At 46.9% G+C, this 20,762-nt stretch overlaps 1 protein-coding gene across 1 annotated transcript in view; it reads right to left on the reverse strand.

The window, feature by feature from the left end:
* The window catches only part of RGS7 (regulator of G protein signaling 7), a 132,422-nt gene that overhangs the window by 29,172 nt on the left and 82,488 nt on the right, over nt 1-20,762 (reverse strand). Inside the window, exons 5-7 of the mRNA XM_079763825.1 lie at nt 14,780-14,886; nt 11,287-11,338; nt 1,136-1,200 (exon numbers count right to left, since the gene is read on the reverse strand). Coding sequence (XP_079619951.1) covers nt 1,136-1,200; nt 11,287-11,338; nt 14,780-14,886 — 224 coding nt within the window. The remainder of the gene's footprint in view (nt 1-1,135; nt 1,201-11,286; nt 11,339-14,779; nt 14,887-20,762) is intronic.

Here is a 20,762-nt window from a genome sequence, read left to right on the forward strand (position 1 = left end):
ATCAATTTTTAAAAAAATAAAGAAGACAAATATAGAATTTCTAAAGTAGAAAATGCACTCCGGTCCAAATGATACGTCACGTTCACTGAATACAGCCAAGCCTACCATTACCGGCCATCGGGAAACACAGGGAGACCGATCACAAATATTAATTTTTATGAGTAATTGACTTTAGAGGACACAGCTAAAGGTCCAAAAGGCTAAAATTACCTGGCATAGAAAAAAAGTGCTCCATCGGCATCTAGAATAGAGCATATATCCAATTCCATGAGACTTCAGGATCCTGTAGTAGAATCTGTGCCCACTTCGCAGATTCTACTACTGAGTCCATCAGCCATCCAGTTCTTAACAACAGTGATGATGCTTGGCAGCCTGCTACCCTTTCCAGACCGTGTTTCAAACCCAGTAAATCACAACATCGCCGTTACCCGAACAGATGGCATCCGATTAATTGAATCTGCTGATGGTTGAACAACCTGCAAGCTTTGCATAATCTATTTCCCCCGATATACATGCTCTTTAATTCTCTAAATTTGGATATCTTCACTACAATAAACAAGTATCTAAAGTGTGTACACGGAAGTCCATTTTAAAAATACATATACCGTATTTTCCAGCGTATAAGATGACTGGGCGTATAGAAGATTTTCCTGGGTTAAAAAGTCGTCTTATACGCCGGAAAATACAGTATATTGATTGATTTCAGAGAGGGGGGTGAGAGAAACATCCATGATGAGAGAGAACCATGGATCGGCTGCTCCTGCACGCCCCCTACTGGGGATGGAGCCCGCAACCCGGGCCTGTGCCCTGACCTGGAAAGGAACTGTGACCTCCTGGTTCCTAGGTTGACGCTCTACCACTGAGCCACGCCAGCCAGGGCTGAAGCCAATTTTTGCAAATAAGATATGCTCCCCCTTCTACTCTGAGTTTGTGCACTTAGAATATCATCGTCTTCAAGGAGAATGAGAGAAAGCAAGCAAATCAGAGGTTTACTAAGCCTTACGCTACCTGATCCCTTGAAAATCTGACCCTCACCACCCACGCATGGAGAAGGTTGCCGGAGGCCTGAAATGACTGTGAGCCTCATTCCCGTTCATTTCATGACTTCCGTGGGTAGCACGTCCTTGGTACTCACAGCTTCATAGTCGGCGAGCTCCAGCCGGGCCTTGTTCTGCATCGTTCTCTTGCAGAGGTACACCGCTGGAAGGAAACAAATCAAAAAAATCCATCATCTCCTGCCTGCTTATCAACACCGAGGCACCGACAATAAAAACACAGCCTCACGCACCAAGACGTATTGGTCTTTGTCACCTTTTTCAAGTTGAGGTTGCAATGTCCTTATCTTTTTCATTTTTAAACTTTTAAAATGTTTAAAATCAATAAACTTTTTTATTGATTTGTAGAGAGGAAGTGGGAGAGAGAGAGAAACATCCATGATGAGAGAGAATCATGGATCGGCTGCCTCCTGCACGCTCCCTATTAGGGATCAAGCCTGCAACCCAAGCACGTGCCCTGACCGGGACTCGAACCTCCTGGTTCATAGGTTGATGCTCAAGCACGGAGCCACGCCAGCTGGACTCCTTGGATGCCCGAGACGGTCCATCTGGGCAGCAGATTTACGGACGGATGACAGATGGAGAAAGGACGGTGACGACAGCATGGCCGTCGAGCATTTATTTCAGGACCACCAGTGACTCTCAATAATACCAGACTATTCTGAGCCCTCTGGGACAGTCCCGATTATCAGAGTATGTTTCTCACTTTTCTATAATACTAGTGGCCCGGTGCACGAAATTCGTGCATGGCGGGGTGGGTGTGGACCCCTCGGTGGATGTCCAATCCCTGTGGGATAAGGCCTAAACTGGCAGTCGAACATCCCTCTTGCAATCCGGGACCACTGGTTCCTAACCACTCACCTGCCTCCCTGCCTGATTGCCCCTAACCACTCTGCCTTCCGGCCTGCTTGCCCCAAACTGCCCCTCCCCCCGCCGGCATTCTCACCCCCAACTGTCCCTCCCTTACCAGCCTGATCACCCCTAACTGCCCTCCCCTCCTGGCCTGATTGCCCCTAACCTTCTCTGCCTCAGCTCTGCCACCATGCCTTTGTCTGGAAGGACATCCAGAAGGTCTCTCGGTCTAATTAGCATATTACCCTTTTATTAGTATAGATATGCCAGTTGAGTCTCATGAAATTCGGCATCATGCTCTATCCCTTCTAGATGCTGATTAACCCACGGGATGAGGACTACCAAGGTTTTGTAAGGCTACCTCTGGGGGTGCCTGAGAAACACTGTCTCTGTACGGAGCTGCACCCCCGGCTGGCTTTGATAATGAAGTCTCGCTGGTGTCACCGAGGAAACAGCTCGGGAACACAGGACATCTGAGGCCACTGCGAACATGGGTGCTACCTCTTCAATGCCTGCCTCCTAAGGTTTCCCGTATGATGGTCAAGGCAAAGGACAGCCAACCACGGAATGACGCCAACGTGCCCGCAAACGCCGAGAACCGAAGCGGTGACTTTAGAACACATCTTTCTACAACCTCCCCGTGCTAGTTGTGCTTTTCGACTAATACTAGAGGCCCGGTGCACAAATTCGTGCACGGGTGGGGACCCTCAGCCGATCAATGATTCTCTCTCCCTCTTCCTTCCTCTCTGAAATCAGTTAAAAAATATATATTAAAAAAAAAAGTCGTGCTAAGATGGTCTAGACAGAGTGCAGTGTGTTGACAGCACAGATGACACTTTTATTGTTTCTCCGTGGAGCGTCACCAACCCTGGGCAGGACGTGGGTAAGGAAGGAGGGCCGAGCAGATGAGCGAGGGTTTCGATTCCAGGGAACTTCCCAATTTATCAAAGATGGAGAAGCTCATCTGAGAGTCGTCAGGTACAGTCAAACCTGTGGCTCAGGCTGTGTTTCTGGACCGATCCCTAGCTATGGAGGCACCGGAGATGCACGGTATGGTGTTGTGCGTGGACCTACGCTCAGGTGCGAAGTGTGAATCATTTACAACACAACCCTTGGTTTTCTCCACCCCCCAACTATCAAAACAGCAAAAATACCAACTGAAAGAGCCCCTCCCGGCACTCTGTGTAAGATGTTTTCCATTACCCAGGGTTGCATTTCCACGTCGAGTTTAAATCTCTCTCTCTGTGGTCATTTTCTGGGAGGCTATAATGAGACAATCTCAAGGACCTGGAGGGTCAAACAGACAAGTCATTTCACAGGAGTCTTGGTCACGAAGGGGAAGAAGGTGTGAGGAGGCTTGACGGGGCAACTCTGCCTACGGCAGCTGTGCAGTAAGGGCATCGCATTTGGCTTTCCCGTGAATCAGAATTAGGGATGGAAAGCCAAAAGCTTCTGGACCACGTGTCTAAGTAAACAGAGAGTGAATACCGACATTCGTTTTTTCCCCCGCCAGTTGCATAAAGCCCTATAAGGTAGAGTCGTCTGTTACATAAACACTGATGTTCATAAGAAATGGATACAGAGCTGTATCACAGAAATTAGTGAAAAAATCCTTAAGATCCCAATATCTAACTATGGACAAGCGGTACATATCACTCATAAAGACGACAAATACAACCGCTGAATGAATATTTGAAAAATACCCAACTTTTACTCATTTAAATATTTTTATTGATTTCAGAGAGGAAGGGAGAGGGAGAGAGAGATAGAAACATCAATGATGAGAATCAGTGGTCGGCTGCCTCCTGCACGCCCCCTACTGGGGATCCAGCCCGCAACCCGGGCATGTGCCCTTGACTGGAATCGAACCTAGGACCCTTCTGTCCTCAGGCTGACGCTCTATCCACTGAGCCAAACCAGCTAGGGCTGTTTGAGATTTTTAGTGTCTCATTTGTTGGATGCCTCTTCCTTGTAGAACTTCCATGAATTAGCAACGCCAAGAACTTTAAATAATAAAAACGAAACGCATATGTCTTATATCCAGGATTACACAGCTCAATGACTTTGAAACCTTTACAACTTTCACCTTAAATATAAATGTTAGGAAACATAAGACCAGCTTTCTTTATAACAGGCAATTTGGCAAAATTATTTTTTATTTTCAATTTTGTTCTTCGCGCATTACTTTCATTCCTATGCTCTCTTATCATCTCAATACGGAAGCCCTGCCTACAGCTAAGCAAGTGATCGATATTTTCTGTTAACAGTGGCCCCCAACGTTCAGGGACTTCAGGAGGGAGGGGGAGTGATGGCCAGGAGTGGGAAGGTGGGCCCCTGTAATCCCGTCCTCTACCTTGAGGGGGCGCCAGCGTATCAATGACTCTTTCAGTCTGGACTGGTAAAACGAAAAGATGGTAGCTTTACCATCTTTTAAGAAGAAAGGTTTTCATCATCTTAAGGGGACGCGAGGGTCTATGTAAAGTCATGGCTCGACGCTTCCAAGTATCCGAATTCCTGTAAATGAACAGAGCATCTGCTTTCCAGGGGAGAAAATAGAAGAAGAAAGAGCGAGAGGGGTGTGGATGGACATTGGCTGCCCTCGTGTGTCCAATGAATGGTCACTGAGTGCCCACCCTGTGCCAAACTTGTCCTAAGCCCCCGGGACACAGCGATGGGCCCAGGGAGCCATCACTGCTCTTAGCTTGCGTCGTATGGGTCCAGAGAGTGATGGACAACGGACAGCGCTATACATAATGCAGCAACGACATCGATGTTGACTGAATGCTTTATGCTTTGCGTGTGCCAAGAATTACTTAAGTGTTCCCTATACATTGCAGAGTTTGAACTGCCCGGTGCTATTACGAGTAGGTGCTATTAATTTTCCACATTTTGCAGACGAGGCCGTGTAGGTTGGAGGAGATTAAGTGATTCTTGGTGGAGGCGAGAGTGAAAGTCGGGCCTTGGACAATAAAACCCACACCATTTACGCCACAAGGCCGTGCTAGAGAGACAGGGGGGTGGGGATAGACAGAGATGGGGGTGGAGGGACCAAGTTAACGTCACAGGGTAGGAGCCTTAAAAGGCCTCTCTGCAGAGCTAACATTTGAGTTGAGACCTCAACTGGGTGAACAAACCAGCCCTAGAAAGAGCTGAGGGCAGAGAGCTCCCATCAGAGCACAGCAAGGACTGCCCTGTGCGGGGGACCAGCAGGGATGCCAGAACCGGGAGAGCAGGGTGGGTCCCGGGGGAACTGGGGACTCAGGCTGGGGTATAGTCCTCGTGTCATGGGCACCATTGAGTGTGATGGGATGTGACTGACATTTTAAAAATGACTCAAGTTGCGTCCTAACCGGTGTGGCTCAGTGGACAGATTGTCGACCCCTCATACCGAAGGGTCCCAGGTTGGATTCCGGTCAAGGGCATGTACCTTGGTTGACCGATGTTTCTATCTCTCTATCCCTCTCCCTTCCTCTCTCTAAAATCAATACAAATACATTTTTTAAAAATCACTCAAGCTCACATGAGGCACATGGATTGTAAAGAAAAGTGGGTAGCACAATTTAAAAAATAATAATAATACGATAGAAAACAGCACAACACAATCGCTCTCTTACTGATGGCTGAAACGCATTCTGTTTTGCTCCAAATTAAGGCACCTGGTTCCTGTTATGATCGAAACAGAGTGCAAGCTGATACGACTCACGCGGTGATTTTGAAAGTTGAGCACAGAACATCCCCAGGTGACGGCCAATCTGAAAACAGCTCTGGGTCTGTTGGATGGTGACCCCGATACCTAACCTACACCGGAGGTGACGGCGGTGGGGCTCGGGGAAGCAGCCAGGAGAGTGAAAACAAAACAAAACACTGATTTTATTTATTTTTAAAATATATTTTTATTGATTTCAGAGAGGAAGGGAGAGGGAGAGATAGAAACATCAATGATGTAAGAGAATCATTGACCGGCTGCCCTCTGCACGCCCCGCACTGGGGATCGAGCCGGCAACCCAGGCGTGTGCCCTTGACCGGGAATGGAACCGTGACCTCCTGGCTCCTAGGTTGACCCTCCGGCTAACGTGTGTGTAATTCCCTCCTCTCAAAGTTTGGGCTGGGCTGATGATACAAGTTTTTAAGGACACAGCTAATCAGCAGCGGAGTTGAAATCTGAACCCAGTTAGAGAAATATTCAGACTGAATCAAGGGTAGATCCTAAACGGAAGGCTACCTTGGAAGCGGTTTCATACATCTTCCTGCGGAAATAAGACACCTAGGACACTCTGGACGTACAAGGAGAGAGGATTAAAATAGCCTAATTGATGCAGAAAGAAAAAGGGGTTGGGGTGAGCCAGAACTTTGCAAACACATATAAGGACCTGTTTCGTTGGCCTCTAAGAAGCTGACCTTTAATGTTTAGCCTTCAACTTGACCCGATTATTGTACCCTTTCCTTTAGTTCTTCTCCAGAGGTTCCCAGCATGATTTCCAGATTCCTTAAAAGATGGGAGGGGGAGTGATGGGTGACCGAGCAGCACTTGAGGGCTGTGAATGGGTTTAGAATTTGCTTCGTTAAGATTATAAAAGAACTAGAGGCCTGGTGCACAAAATTTGTGCATGGAGGGGGTGTCCCTCAGCCCAGCCTGCACCTTCTCCAATCTGGGACCCCTCGGGGGATATCCGACTGCCGGTTTAGGGGCATTAACTCCAGCCATTAGGAAAATCACACAGAATGTCCTTGACATACAAAATGAGTGTGGTTTCATGAGTTGTTTTTAATAATAATGGCCATTCCTTGAAATAATATCTGCTTACATACAATACAGCTGGTACTATGTGAATTCAGAATGTTAATATCACAAAATCATAGAAGGCTGTAGTGGAAATAACCTTGAATTGTCTAGTCCAAACGTTTATAAATATTGGAATTCCCTTTTCAAAGATTTTGAATGCTTTCTGTCCTACGACAGTGGTCGGCAAACTCATTAGTCAGCAGAGCGGCAAACTGCGGCTCGCGAATCGCATGTGGCTCACGAGCCGCAGTTTGCCGACCACTGTCCTAAGTAGCTTAACCAACTTTTGAGGCAACCCATTTTCTGTGAAAGGACTGGGGGGCTCCGGTGGCAGGCACCCCCCCGCCACCTCCCCGGCAGGGCTGAAAGGACAGGGGGACTCCGATGGGGCTGAGGGGACTGGGCGCCGCCATCTTGTGGCTACGGGCGCCGTCATCTTTGTGATGGCGTGATGGTCAATTTGCATATTCCCTCTTTATTAGATAGGATAAGTGGGCCCGATTTTTCCACAAACCCAAGAAAAAGGTACAACGGGTAAAAGTCAGAGTTCCCACAGACGAACAGGGGAGGAATCATTCTCCAATCAGTGAGCGGATGCCTGCTCCTGGTTAGGTAAGCTAAAGGCATCGGCCCTCGCTGAGCCAGGGTCCTGAGAAATGAGAATTTTAACGTTGTTTTTTTTGTTTGTTTGTTTGTTTTTCAGATTTCACAGGGTGGCTGTGAACATGAAGGAAACGCTCAACGTAAAGCCTTTCTGGCAACACAGCGCATCATGCAAATGTAGGCGCAGGGGACAGATGGTCAGCTCTTCTGTCGGGACTGATTACAAAACGGTTCCTTCAGGGCCAAAAGGACATGTGACCGCATGGAGGGACCTGCACAGCGTCATGCCAAGCGAAGTAAGCCAGTCAGAGACAGATAAGTATCGCAGGACCTCCCTCACCGGTGGAAGCTAAGGAACAAAATGAACCGATGGACAAAACAGATCCAGAGACAGGGACGCACGGAACAGACCGACGGATTTCAGAGGGAAGTCGGGGGTGGGGGGGTGGGGGACAGGGAGCGGTTAACCTAGGAACTTATATGCATGTGTGGACACAGACCATCGAGTGGTGAAGGCCTGGGAGGGGTGGGTGCAGGGTGGAGGGTGGAGGGGGGTCAAATGGGGAAAACACACACACACACCAAGGGGACACCTGTCATACTTTCAACAGTAAATGAATGAATAGATAAAAAGCGACATTGATTATATAGGTTTCAAGTGTGCCATTCTAGAACACACCACCTGGGAATGGCACTGTGTGTTTACCACGCCAAGGTAAGTCACCTCCCATCACCGTATATGGGACCCCCTTTACCCCTATACCTCCTCCCTCACCACCCCCTCCCCTCTGGTAACCACCATAATGATGTCTGAGTCTCTGATTCTGTTTGCCTTGTTTGTTCATTTGTTGCTGTCAATTTTATACCCCACGCAGGAGTGACATCGTACGGTTCTGACTTCTTCCGTGTGGCTTAGCGGCCCAGTGGTCGGCAAACTCATGAGTCCACAGAGCCAAATATCAATAGCACGACGATTGACATTTCTGTTGAGAGCCACATTTTTTTAAACTTAAACTTCTTCTAACGCCACTTCTTCAACACAGACTCGCCCAGGCCGTGGTATTTTGTGGAAGAGCCACACTCACGGGGCCCAAGAGCCGCAGGTGGCTTGCGAGCCGCCGTTTGCCGACCACGGGCTTTTGGCCTCTCGCTCCCCTCTGCTCCTGCTGTGATTGCCTGGGCACGATGCTTTGCATACGTAGATGTCCAAGGACATGGACAGAATGGTTGAAGGACGCTGACAGGCTTGCTCATGGCGGGTAGGAAATACACTGACTCAGGGAAAGTGTCAGCGGGGGCTTTGAGTCCTGGGCTACTGGTTTTCTAGTGTCTGTTTGACACCTGTCACGGTCCTGCTGTCCAGACCTCAGGGCTCAGGGGGAGAGTCCTCTGTGCTTGGCTCACCACAGCAGTCCTAGGGGCAGCCAGGCTAGGTGGAGGCCAGGATCCCCACGCACGTGTCTACAGAGTTCACGCCAAGGCTTTGCGGGACACTCTGGAAAGAGGCTGTGGCACTTATTCAGCTGGTGGACCTGTGCCTGGGACGGGCGGCCCTCCCAGGGTACTGCCCCGGCTCCTGAACAGGATTTAGTCATCTCTAAAGTGTATCCAGCAACGGCTAAAAAAGCACCCTGGTGATTCCATTGCCACAAGTCCCTCTTGGCATGTTCTAGCTACCAGGTATCTCATCCGGTGGTTCGAACTGAGAGTTGAGAGAGTCAGTTGGCGTGGCGAGCCGGCACGGCCATGGCATACTCAGCCCCAGGGCGCCTTCTGTGCCACGCCAGCTCAGCCAGGTTCGGTGAAGGATTGAGAAAAGACAGATGAGAGAATAAAAGATGGGTCACGGTGGGACACTGTCCTCTCTGATGGAGAGCTTCTCTGATGGAGAGCTAGCGACAGTGCCACGGACTACAAGCCATCTCTTTATTTTATAGCCAGATGCTACGAGGCAAAGGAAGGGCATGGTTACAACATTCTCGTGGGTTTCGATCCTACTGAATTACATGCACCTAAACTCTATCACGCCCACGTCACTCAGGCACGTGGGGCCACGTGTTTGGACCATAGGTTCAAGCCGACAACTACAGCCTCTGGCTACAATTGTGCAGGGAGGGCTCTGCCCTCCACGCTGGGACTTGCACGTGGCCATGAGGGGACTGTGCCCTCTCGTTAGTCCCAGGCTTGAACCTGTCCAAGCTCTGTAGCTGCTCTCCACAAGTTGGGCCGAGAAATCATAGATCCTCCTGCAACCTAAGCAGAGACACTGTTGTCCAGCTGGTAAAATACATTTAAAACAGAAAGATGGCCCGGCCGGGGTGGGTCAGTGGGTTGAGCGTCAACCTAGGATCCAGGAGGTCACGGTTCGATTCCCGGTCAGGGCACATGCCCCGGTTGCGGGCTCCACCCCAGCGCGGGGCGTGCAGGAGGCAGCCGATCCATGATTCCCTCTCATCACTGATGTTTCTAGTTCTCTCTCCCTCTCTTTCTCCCTCTCCTTTCCTCCCTGAAATCAATAAGAATATATATTTTAAAACAGAAGGATCTTTGGGAAGGCTTTGCAAGCTCTGCCTTTTGCTCCCCCGTCCAGGGCATCAGCTGGAGGTACAATACTGGAACCCGGCAAATAGCACAGTGACCTGTGAGCACAATGTGTTATCACCGTGACTTTTATTACAACAGCTGGGAGCTGGCCAAAGCGTTACAGAGAAACCAGAAAGCAGCAGCAGGAGACTCCGCAGGCTCAGAAAAACATTTGCTGGCTTAACCAGAAGCTTCTTTAACGAGAACCCGACAACCTCAAAACTTCACACGAAAACACGGCCCAGGTCGTCACAGGATGTACGGCCTGCCAGAACTTGTTCCATGACAATGACGGAAATACAATGGCACAGCACATTCGGTCTACTTAACAGCCAGAGAAACAGTGCAATCAGCCCGGCCCGCGTGGCCCAGTGGTTGAGCATCGACCTTTGAACCAGGAGGTCACGGTTCGATTCCCGGTCAGGGCACATGCCCGGGTTGTGGGCTCAATCCCCAGTGTGGGGTGTGCAGGAGGCAGCGATCCATGGTTCTCTCTCATCATTGATGTTTCTATCTCTCTCTCTCCCTCTCCCTTCCTCTCTGAAGTCAATCTATATATATATATAAAAGCCTAAGTGACCGTCCACCATCCAACCATCCGACCGGTAGCTATGAGGCACAATGACCACCAGGGGGCAGATGCTCAATGCAAGAGCTGCCGAGTGACAGCCACTTTGCAGAGTGCCCTCTTGCACTCCGGAACCCCTCGGGGGATGTCAGACTGCCGGTTTCAGCCCAATTCCCGCAGGCCAGGCCATGGGATCCCACCTGCCGGAGGGACCCTGGTCACTCTGCAGATGCCCTTTGAGCCCCAGCGCCGCCCCAAGTGTGGCCGGCTGGGGAGTGACTGCAGGAGGTTAGCTCCAGGGCATGTGTGGTCCATCTCACCCAATCCTGCCCTGCCAGAACCCTTCTAATTAATTTCCTTTCAATGTGCACGCATCCGTGCACCGGGCCTCTAGTAAAAACATATTTTTAAAAAATAGTGAGAAAAATGAAGCCTCAGAAAGTCAATGGACTTACCACGACTCCCACAGCCTGGTGGGAGAGGGGAGCAAGAACGCTGACCCTCTGAGCCCCTTTGTAATAACTCTTTTTAGTAGACCAATGTGCGATGGAAAAATAATAATAGTCTTTCTTTAAAGCTTGTTTATCGGTCTTTAACCTCTTCAGAAGAAAATCTATTTTTCTTTAACAGCCTCAGCGGACACTATTCCACGGAAAGAGTTGCCACCGGGTTTGGTAGAACTTTCCAAAAAACACAGCCATTCGACAATCCTGTGTTAGAAACACGAGCCCCATCCCGAGAATGGCCGTGTTCTTTTCTCCGTCACAAAAGCCATGAACATGCAAGCACACGTTCACGCAGCCACACGGGCTGCCCCGCAGACAATGGGATATTGCACTGACCGTAGTCCGTGTTTTCCGGCTCCCAGCAATTGGATGGCCAAAAGTAGGGCGTCTGTGGGATGAAAAGAAGCGGAACCCAGGTCAGACACGGAAATAATGACCAGAGTGACTGGCTTATGAGCTGTGTTTATATTTAGCAATTCTCGAGATTCTAGAATAGTTCAGTGAAGATCTGTTTATGATCCAGAGAGGCGACGGAAGGTTTTTCTTCTACATGTGCTTTGCTGAGCAATGATCCCGCCCCCAAGATATCCCACATGGGCTGCAATTTTATGTTGACTGACATACAACGTTTGAGTCCACCAAGACGGAAAGCAGAGGGTGACAGCATGACTTGGGATAAAACGTGTTTAAATATAACCAATTGTTTTCTATGACTCATGTACCTCAACATGGCCATGGGTCGATCCCAAGCTCAACCTTGAGTCAAACTCTCTCCCCGCAGCCTGGCCATCATTGGCCTTGGTTTTATTCAATATATATTACAGCTCTTCACTGTATCCAACCGCATGAAAACGTGTCCTCCCCCACCCCCCACTTTAAAAAACATCTCTTCATATAGACATGTATTGCTCTAAATTTTTAAACGGCACCAACCAGAGATCATGTCTTTAACTTATAATATCTTACTTGATTGATATGATTGACAACAGACAGAAGTCTGATTCTGTGAAGTTCTAGAAACAAACTGACGAAACTACCAAGACGATGTCTGATCTGAAGGACCCTATTGTCATGGTCAACGCTTTATATTTCCTAAAAGGGCTTTTCTAGCTCTGCTAGCTGGACATGCTTGGCTCCAGATCATGAGGAAAATCAATGACCACCTGTCTATCGAACTCTGTCTTCTCGGATGATGGTGACCCCAAGACCCAATGGAACAGTGACTACAGACATTGGCCTTGTGGTCTTATTTATTAGTCAACTAGAGGCCCGGTGCACGGATTTGTGCACCAGTGGGGTCCCTTGGCCTGGCCTGCGGGGATCAGGCAGAAATCGGCTCTCTGATATCCCCTGAGGGGTCCCGGATTACGAGAAGGCACAGGCCAGGCCGAGGAACCCCACCAGTGCACGAATGGAGTCGGGGAGGGACTGTGGGAGGGCTCCAGGGCATGTCTAGCCCATCTCGCCCAGTCCCAATAGGCCGGACCCCAGCAGCAAGCTAACCTACTGGTTGGAGCGTCTGTCCCCTGGTGGTCAGTGCACATCATAGCAACTGGTCGAATGGTCGAACACTTAGCATATTAGGCTTTTATGATGTAGGATTATATTATCTACCCATGCGTAACCAGCACATGTGTGCAATCTCTGATTGCCTAGACGGTAATTCTACCTTCTAGAAGAGGCATCCCCAGGAGGGGAGTGATGGGGAGAACTGTTTGTTTTGGGGGAGAGCATCCTGAGCTGTTCAGGACTCCCCGGGTTTTCTGATTTCCTCTCTGCTCCTTGGCAATTGCTGCAGTATTCTAGAGATAGCTGCTAATAACGAGTTTTGTACACGTGAGAACCAAGGGGCTGCGGAAATTTAGGGGGAAAAGGTTGAACCATCAGACATAGAGGCTAGGAAGGCTTTACACGGGCCCCTCCTCATCCGAATCCCACTTGACTCTTGTGGGGGATGCCTTTTGCGGATTTAATTTCTTAGAAATGCAAGTGGGCAAAGATTCTGGGGACACCATTGGGGGACAAAGTAATGAAAATCTTGCTTTCATGTGGGCTGCTGGGTTTTGAGACACTTCTCTTGGAGTTCATTATCCCCTTCGGATCGTCTCTTTATTTTGGGAGGGGTGTGTGTGTGTGTGTGTGTGTGTGTGTGTGTGTGTACGCATACAATATCTATTCAACTTTTAAAGTACCTATTCTAGCTAGATTGTTCAGATATATTCTTTTATTTCTTTCAAACCACAAGGTCTTCTTGCTGCATTCTTACAATTTTTCTTTGTTCTTTTATCATTTAGTAAGAATTTCCTGAATGTGAAAATAAAAGAATGAAACTATTGTATTCTCTAATATTATGTGGAAATGTCATAAAAGCAGCATTCTTCACTAATACTGCAAGATTTTTTCCTAGAAAAAAATTTTTATTTATAGTAAAAGGCAATTTAATAAACAGCAAACCCTTGTAGCTTGCTAGAATTTTAAAAAATACGCTTTTCCAGTCTGCATAGACGTTAGGGCATTTTAATGTGTGAGTGTTGGCTTCTTTAGCTATGATAAAAAACCAATCCAAAACTGTCCAGCCATTTCTTAATAATCTTTGGCACATTTTTAATGTAGTGAAAGTCATAAAGGAGACCGGGAAGAGCCCGGCTGGCTTGGCTCAGTGGTTGAGTGCCGACCTATGAACCAGGAGGTCATGGTTCGATTCCTGGTCAGGGCATATGCCCAGGTTGTGGGCAGCTGATCAATGATTCTCTCTCATCATTGATGTTTCTACCTCTGTCTCCCTCTCCCTTCCTCTCTGAAATACAAAAGAGACCGGGAAAATGATGTCAGATGTCAATTCCAATTAGCGAAGAGATGAAAATTGGACAACTGCAAGTTTACATTAATACAAAATGACATGATTAAAAATGTACGAAAAATTGAGACAGATTTACATACTGTTGCATGCCAATGAAATGAAGGGTTCTGTTTGCCTCAAACTCATGCCCTGAAGCTTCTTTTCAGATGTGTAATGATGGCTCGAATCTCAATTGTCCAGGGGAACAATTGTAAACATGATATGACAAGTTTTCCATTTTAATTCATGGTTTTTAAAATCCTTCCATGGAGCTGAATTTCAGCTCAATGTAATATAGAACCTTCTGCTTCCTGGAGCCGACCCCCGACATGGAAGTGAACACCTGGACTGACCAATATCTTGGTAGATACTATAGTAGGGATTCAGCTTTTCCTGGCTTTTCTGTCTTTTCTGTTTTTTAAAATCTTTGTTTTAAGATTTGATGATTATTAGATTTATAAATATTGAGATCCTATTTTAAATGTGGATGGCCATTAAAATTGTTACCATTTTATATGTAATACTAGAGGCCTGGTGCACGAATTCGTGCACAGGCAGGGTTCTTCGGCCTGGCTGGTGATCGGAGCCGATCGGGGCCAGCCGGCCGGGGGGAGGGACCATGGGAGGTTGGCCAAAAGGGAGATGTTGGCTGTGGGAGTGCACTGACCACCAGGGGGCAGCTCCTGGATTGAGCATCTGCCCCCTGGTGGTCAGTGCGCATCATAGCAACCGGTCCTTCGGTCGTTCGGTTGCTTAGGCTTTTATATATATAGATAGCTTTAGTCATCGGAGAATTTAGCTTTCACAAACCATCTAAACTAAGCACAAGCCATCTTTCTTTGTTTCATATTCTTATGTCTTAAATTTAACCGACTGTTACTAACTAGCCTAAGTCAAACAAGTTACAATTTTCAAATCTTCTGTCAAAACAATTAACAAACAAAATAAGATGCCTGTTTCACTGTTAAAGAATATCTTCATTAAACTTACTTGAAACCGGTAAAAGGTGCCGTCATCCTTGAGGGTGAGGACGTGATCTGAGATCGGGAAGAAGTAGCCGTGGGCAGCCATCAGCGTCCCCAAATGGAGGGCCTCCACTGTTGCACGAAAACAAACAAAAATGCATGAAAATCTTTTTAAAATTACGGATTTACAGAAGAGGAGGGCTTGGTCATGTTCCCTTTTGTTGTTGTGAATCCTCACCCAGGGTCATTTTTCCTCTGATTGGAAGGGAGGGGGAGAGACAGAGAGAGAAACATCAAGGTGTGAGAGAGGCACTTCGTCATGGTTCCTTTTGAGCACATTCTTGCACCCAAAGACCTTGTTCTTTTTCTTCTTCGTTCAGCTCTTTCCCAGGAGGAACTAAGACACCTCTGGTTGCTGGTAGTGACTGTGCAGTGGTGAACCCCACCCCGTGATGACAAAAACACAGCACCAAGTTATGGGATACTGAAACGGAAAGAATATTCTGAAATCACAGAATCTGACTCCTTCATTTTATAGACGGGGCATGTTCATGTTGATCCACACATCCACAAACAATTCTATTTGCATTTATATAGCACTTTAGACTTTTATTTCATTTCTTTGTTTGTTTGTTTGTTTGTTTTAAATCTATTTTTACTGATTTCAGAGAGGAAGGGAGAGGGAGAGAGAGACAGAAACATCAATGATGAGACAGAACCATTGATCAGCTGCCTCCTGCACACCCCCTACTGGGGATTAAGCCTGCAACTGGGGCACGTGCCCTGACTGGGAATCGAACCGTGACCTCCTGGTTCATAGGTTGATGCTCAACCACTGAGCCACACCAGCTGGGCAGCACTTTAAACTTTTAAAAGTGTTCCCACTTGCATCACCCCCTGGCTTATAGCATAAATATCAAATACTATCAGTGATTGTTCTAATGGATCATTAACGGTGATTCTCACAGGGAATGTTAAACCATTTATGCTGCACTAAGTTAGCCTACAGTCTTATGAGTGTCCAAACTGCTCTAGCTTTTACGATATAAGGTATTTTATTTATACAGTATTCTAGATATGAACAAGGAAGAGGCTTATTTGACAATGAAAACATTGTATTTTCCCAACAGGCTGGAAAACAGAACATAATACTGTAACTGTCATACTCGGTCTACAGCAGCCAACAACTGCTTCCAGCAAAGGATTAATCAAATTTGATTAATAGAGCTATCACTGTATGTGTGCACGGATGACATAAGTTTGCTAACGTGAAGTCTGGGCAATACGAACCTGTGCAAAATACGTTTTTTATTCTAACAAGTGTATAAGTATATAGAAAATACAAAAGAGTGAGATTTCTTTATGTTTGTGTATGTTTATACGCAATTTATGTATAGATATATTTCTGTTTCTTAGACAAGTAGCTAAAATGGTTCTTTAACCTAAGGATTCTCACAGCAGTTCCAGAAATATGAACTCCATAAAAATATTTTTTTTTAAAAAAAAGCAAGTCAGGTTAATGGATTAAAAAGTCTTTCATGCTTTCAATTGTTTATTCCTGTTTATGGTACTGCATCAGTGGCCAGAAATTTATTAGGCTGCCATTGCACATCTGCTGGTAAATTAGGCAAATTTATCAAATGTGGGAGCACCGTGGAGAGCTGGGAAGCCATGAATAACACTTAGGGTTTGGGTTTATAAAAAGGCCAGGCCAGGTAAATGTACCTACTGTGGAAAGACAAGACATTCTTCTTCCATTGCACACCTGGCTGAGTGGAAATAGCTCAGAAGAGCGAGGCAGGGTTTGGTGTGATCCAAACCTCCGCCATCGACCTGCATTACCACCATCTGTCCACCATCCAGAACTGAAATATCATTGCCGGCATGTACACATAAGGAACTGTTTGACATTGAAATTAGGACTCAAAAGAACTGTTGGCCCAGAAAGAAACTCACTACAGATTGATTCATTCGCCTCTCAGCCTAACCATTATTGCTTGTCTCGTTTTCGGTTTGTATAAGTGTATTTCTTGTATCACATGATCTCACGCATCTAGGGGAAATGATGAACAACATGAACTGATGAACAAAAACAGACCCAGAGACAGGGAAGCATTGATCAGACTGTCAAAGCTCAGAGGGAAGGTAGGGGAGGGTGGGGGTAAGGGGGAGAGATCAACCAAAGGACTTGTGTGCATGCATATAAGCCTAACCCGCGGTTAAGGACAACAGGGGTGTGGGGGCATGCGTGGGGAGGGGTTTGGGATGGGAATGGGGGATGAGGACAAATATGTGATACCTTAATCAATAAAGAAATTTAAAAAGAAAAAACTCCACCATCTTTGTCCTATCTCTTACCGCTCGCCAACAGGCACCTGTGATTCCCCAAAAACTGACCTACCCACTTGCCCTGAACTGTCAGAAAATCAGTGTCTGCAGCTGCTCCCTTTCTAAGCTGGAAGCCAGTGCCCTGCCTTTGAGTCCTGTTCCACAAGAGAGGGTGTCTGCAGGGTGTCTGGGTGCTTTTTAATGGCTTTAAAATGTCTGGAACTCTCCCAGGAAAAAAGAAAAAAAAAAAAGCATCACCTCAAGGTGTTACTTCACTTCCTAGGCTATTATTTTAGGCCTCGAGAGACATGTCCAGCCGATGAATTTATTTATCTCTTTGTGAGACTTTTGCTATGTCCTTGCTGTGCTTTGCTGGGTATCCAGGGTGCTCTTATTTCCACCACTATATCACCTTCTGTCTCTAACAGGAGCTTCTATTTGTTCATCAACTCTTCTTTTTCCCACAGAATAAAAGCAACTTTCTTAGGCTGTTTCAGAACACTGAGAGCATTTTCCCTGCCGTTGATTAGCATCCATCACTGCCTTTACTCCGAGAAAAACGAATTACCGGAAACCTACGGACGGGTCACCCTGAGAAGTGTCAGCTTCTGTTCCACAGCGAAACCCTTTCTGTGTCCCGAGGGTCATGGGAACCCAGGAAGGATGTGGAGAGCGGCCACAGCGTTTGGACAGGTTCAAGCCTCGGACTGAGGAGAGGGCACAGTCCTCTCGTGGCCACGTGCAAGTCCCAGCGTGGAGGGCAGAGCCCTCCCAGCACAATGGTAGCCAACAGCTGTGGTTGTGAGCTTGGACCTATGGTCCGAACACGTGGCCCCCTCGTGCCTGAGTGACGTGGGCGTGATAGAGTTCAGGTGCATGTAGCTGAGTAGGATGGAAACCCACGAGAATGTTGTCACATCTTGACCACGCCCTTCCTTTGCATCGTGGCATCTGCTATAAAATAAAGACACGGCTTGTAGTCCTTGGCACTGTCGCTAGCTCTCCATCAGAGAGGACAGTGTCCCACCCAGACCCAGCTTTCATTCTCTTGTCTGTCTTTTCTAACTTCTTCACCGCCCCCACTCAGGCTCCCCCTTGGCCGTGCTGGCGAGACACAGGATTTTTCCCAGAGGTCAGGCCTGTATCCAGACCTTGAGCCATGAATGTGGGAATGTACCTTATAAAACGTTCAATGAAACAGAAAAGATGCAACCCATTTTATGTTAATATGTTCTTCGCTGAGTGTATTCAATTCAATCATATTGACTGAGCACCCATTACGTGCCAGGCACACTAACCAAGCCAGAGACAGAGAAAAGCCCGCAAGAAAGTCCCTCTATTTTCTTTCTTTCTTTAAAAAAAAATGTTTTTATTGACTTCAGAGAGGAAGGGAGAGGGAGAGAGAAAGAGAGAGAAACATCAGTAATGAGAGAGAATCATGGATCGGCTGGCTGCCTACTGTGGGCCCCCTACTGGGGATCGAGCCCGCAACATGGGCACGTGCTCTGACCAGTAATCAAACCATGACCTCCTGGTTCATAGGTCGATGCTCAACCACTGAGCCACCCAGTGCGCTAGTTCTCTCTTCTGAGGAGGGCCTAATAAGGCACAGAAATTAGCACAGAAAGAAAACGTTGGCTCATGCTCATCTCACAGGAAAATAATGGGACGACACGTAATATTTCCTGTGCACATAACCAAAGCTCTGGCCGCCCCAGCGGGAAGGTGAGGTAGGAGCAGGTGCCCAAAGACATGAGGAATTGATTGGCTGTTTCCCCTTTAGGCATTACTTACAACGGGAAATGCTCGTTCGCAAGATGAGTGCGTGGGTAATACCTATTATCTGGAACTAGGTCACACTAATCAATCTTGTCAGCGCGTGTGTGTGATGGCTGCAATCTGGGATTTCTTGCACGTTGTCATCGGAGTGTTAAAGGATTCCTTAGAAACCCTGAAAGTTTTCACAGAACGGTTCACTAGCCCTGGAACAGGAACTAATAAAGGGGCATTTTTGTTTACTTCATGTGGACATGATAGCTTGCAGATAACATGTGTGTGTTTTTTAATCCTCACCCGAGGATATTTTCCACTGATTTTTAGAGAGAGTGGAAGAGAGAGGGAAGGACGGAGAGAAACATCGATGTGAGAGAAGCACATCGATTGGTTGCCTCCTGCTCGTGCCCCACCAGGGCCCAGGCCAGGGAGGAGCCTGCAATGAAGGTACATGCCCTTGACCAAAATCGAACCTGGGACCTTTCAATCCATTGGCTGACGCTCTATCGACTAACCGGCTAGGGGAGGGGTCGGCAAACTCATGAGTCAACAGAGCCAAATATCAACAGTACAACGATTGAAATTTCTTTTTTAGAGCCAAATTTTTTAAATGTAAACTTCTTCTAACGCCACTTCTTCAAAATAGACTCGCCCAGGCCGTGGTATTTGTGGAAGAGCCACACTCAAGGGGCCAAAGAGCCGCATGTGGCTCGCGAGCCACAGTTTGCCGACCACTGTGCTAGGATAAGTATTTTCAAAGCTCGTGTACCAAAGGAACAGGGGAGGCACGCAGGCATTTAGAATGAGAGCTATACTTTATGATGACACGGCTTTTATAAAGTTAGCTCAAAACAAATAAAAATAAAATGTTTGCATCCCCACGTACAGTTCTTTCCAGAGCATTCTAAGGTGGAATAAGAGGTCGGAGCGAAGCCGAGCAGAATTCTGTTCTGATCAAGGGGAAGATGGGGTCAGGAGTTAGTGTATTTCCATCTTTCTCTGCCATGACCATCTCAGTCACTATAATCCCAATTTTGGGTTTTTTTTTCATTTGTTTGTTTTCTCAGCATCGTTTGTAAACAAATACATCTTATTTTCATTTCAGCAACACGAGCTGTTTGCCACATGGGAAGGCTCTTACAAGAAACTCTTTAAAAGTCATTAAGGCCCTAACCGGTTTGGCTCAGTGGCTAGAGCGTTGGCCTGCGAACTCAAGGGTCCCAGGTTCGATTCCGGTCAAGGGCATGTACCTTGGTTGCAGGCACATGCCCAGTAGGGAGTGTGCAGGAGGCAGCTGATCGATGTTTCTCTCTCATCTGATGTTTCTAACTCTCTCTCCCTCTCCCTTCCTCTCTGTAAAAAAGTTTAAAAAATAAATATAAATAAATAAAAGTCATTAAGTATTCCTCACATACCTAGGAATGTGTCCCAGGCGATGCAGATCTGTTCCCAGACCCTGGAAAGCAGATTAGTGCTGCAGCATAGACACAGTGTCCACCACAGTGAATGGATGCGCGATTTAAATAAGAGCATTAAAAAGGATCATGTGGGCATGACGGAAAATAACCACGTGCCAAAATGGAGTGACGGCAACTATGAATGAATGAGATTCACTATTATGTGTCTCACGAAGAGAAATGTCATGACCTCATGATCACTGGCTATAAAATTCCATGTTCAATAGTTCGTGAACATGCACACAGTCCCTCCATGCTAACCATCGCCACGCCACCCAAACCAAGTTTTATAAAATGGAATATCAAATATGTAAAAAAAAAACGGTAAACATAGACTAAATAAATTTTAGATGAATATATGTTGACTAACATTGCATTTGCATAAAGGCTGCCATCCTAGTGAAGTGTAATTATAAATCTTTCAGGTTTGCTTGCTTGTCAGATTAAAAA

The sequence above is a fragment of the Cnephaeus nilssonii genome (assembly GCF_951640355.1).
Source record: "Cnephaeus nilssonii genome assembly, chromosome: 23".
In the NCBI taxonomy this organism is placed as follows: domain Eukaryota; kingdom Metazoa; phylum Chordata; class Mammalia; order Chiroptera; family Vespertilionidae; genus Cnephaeus; species Cnephaeus nilssonii.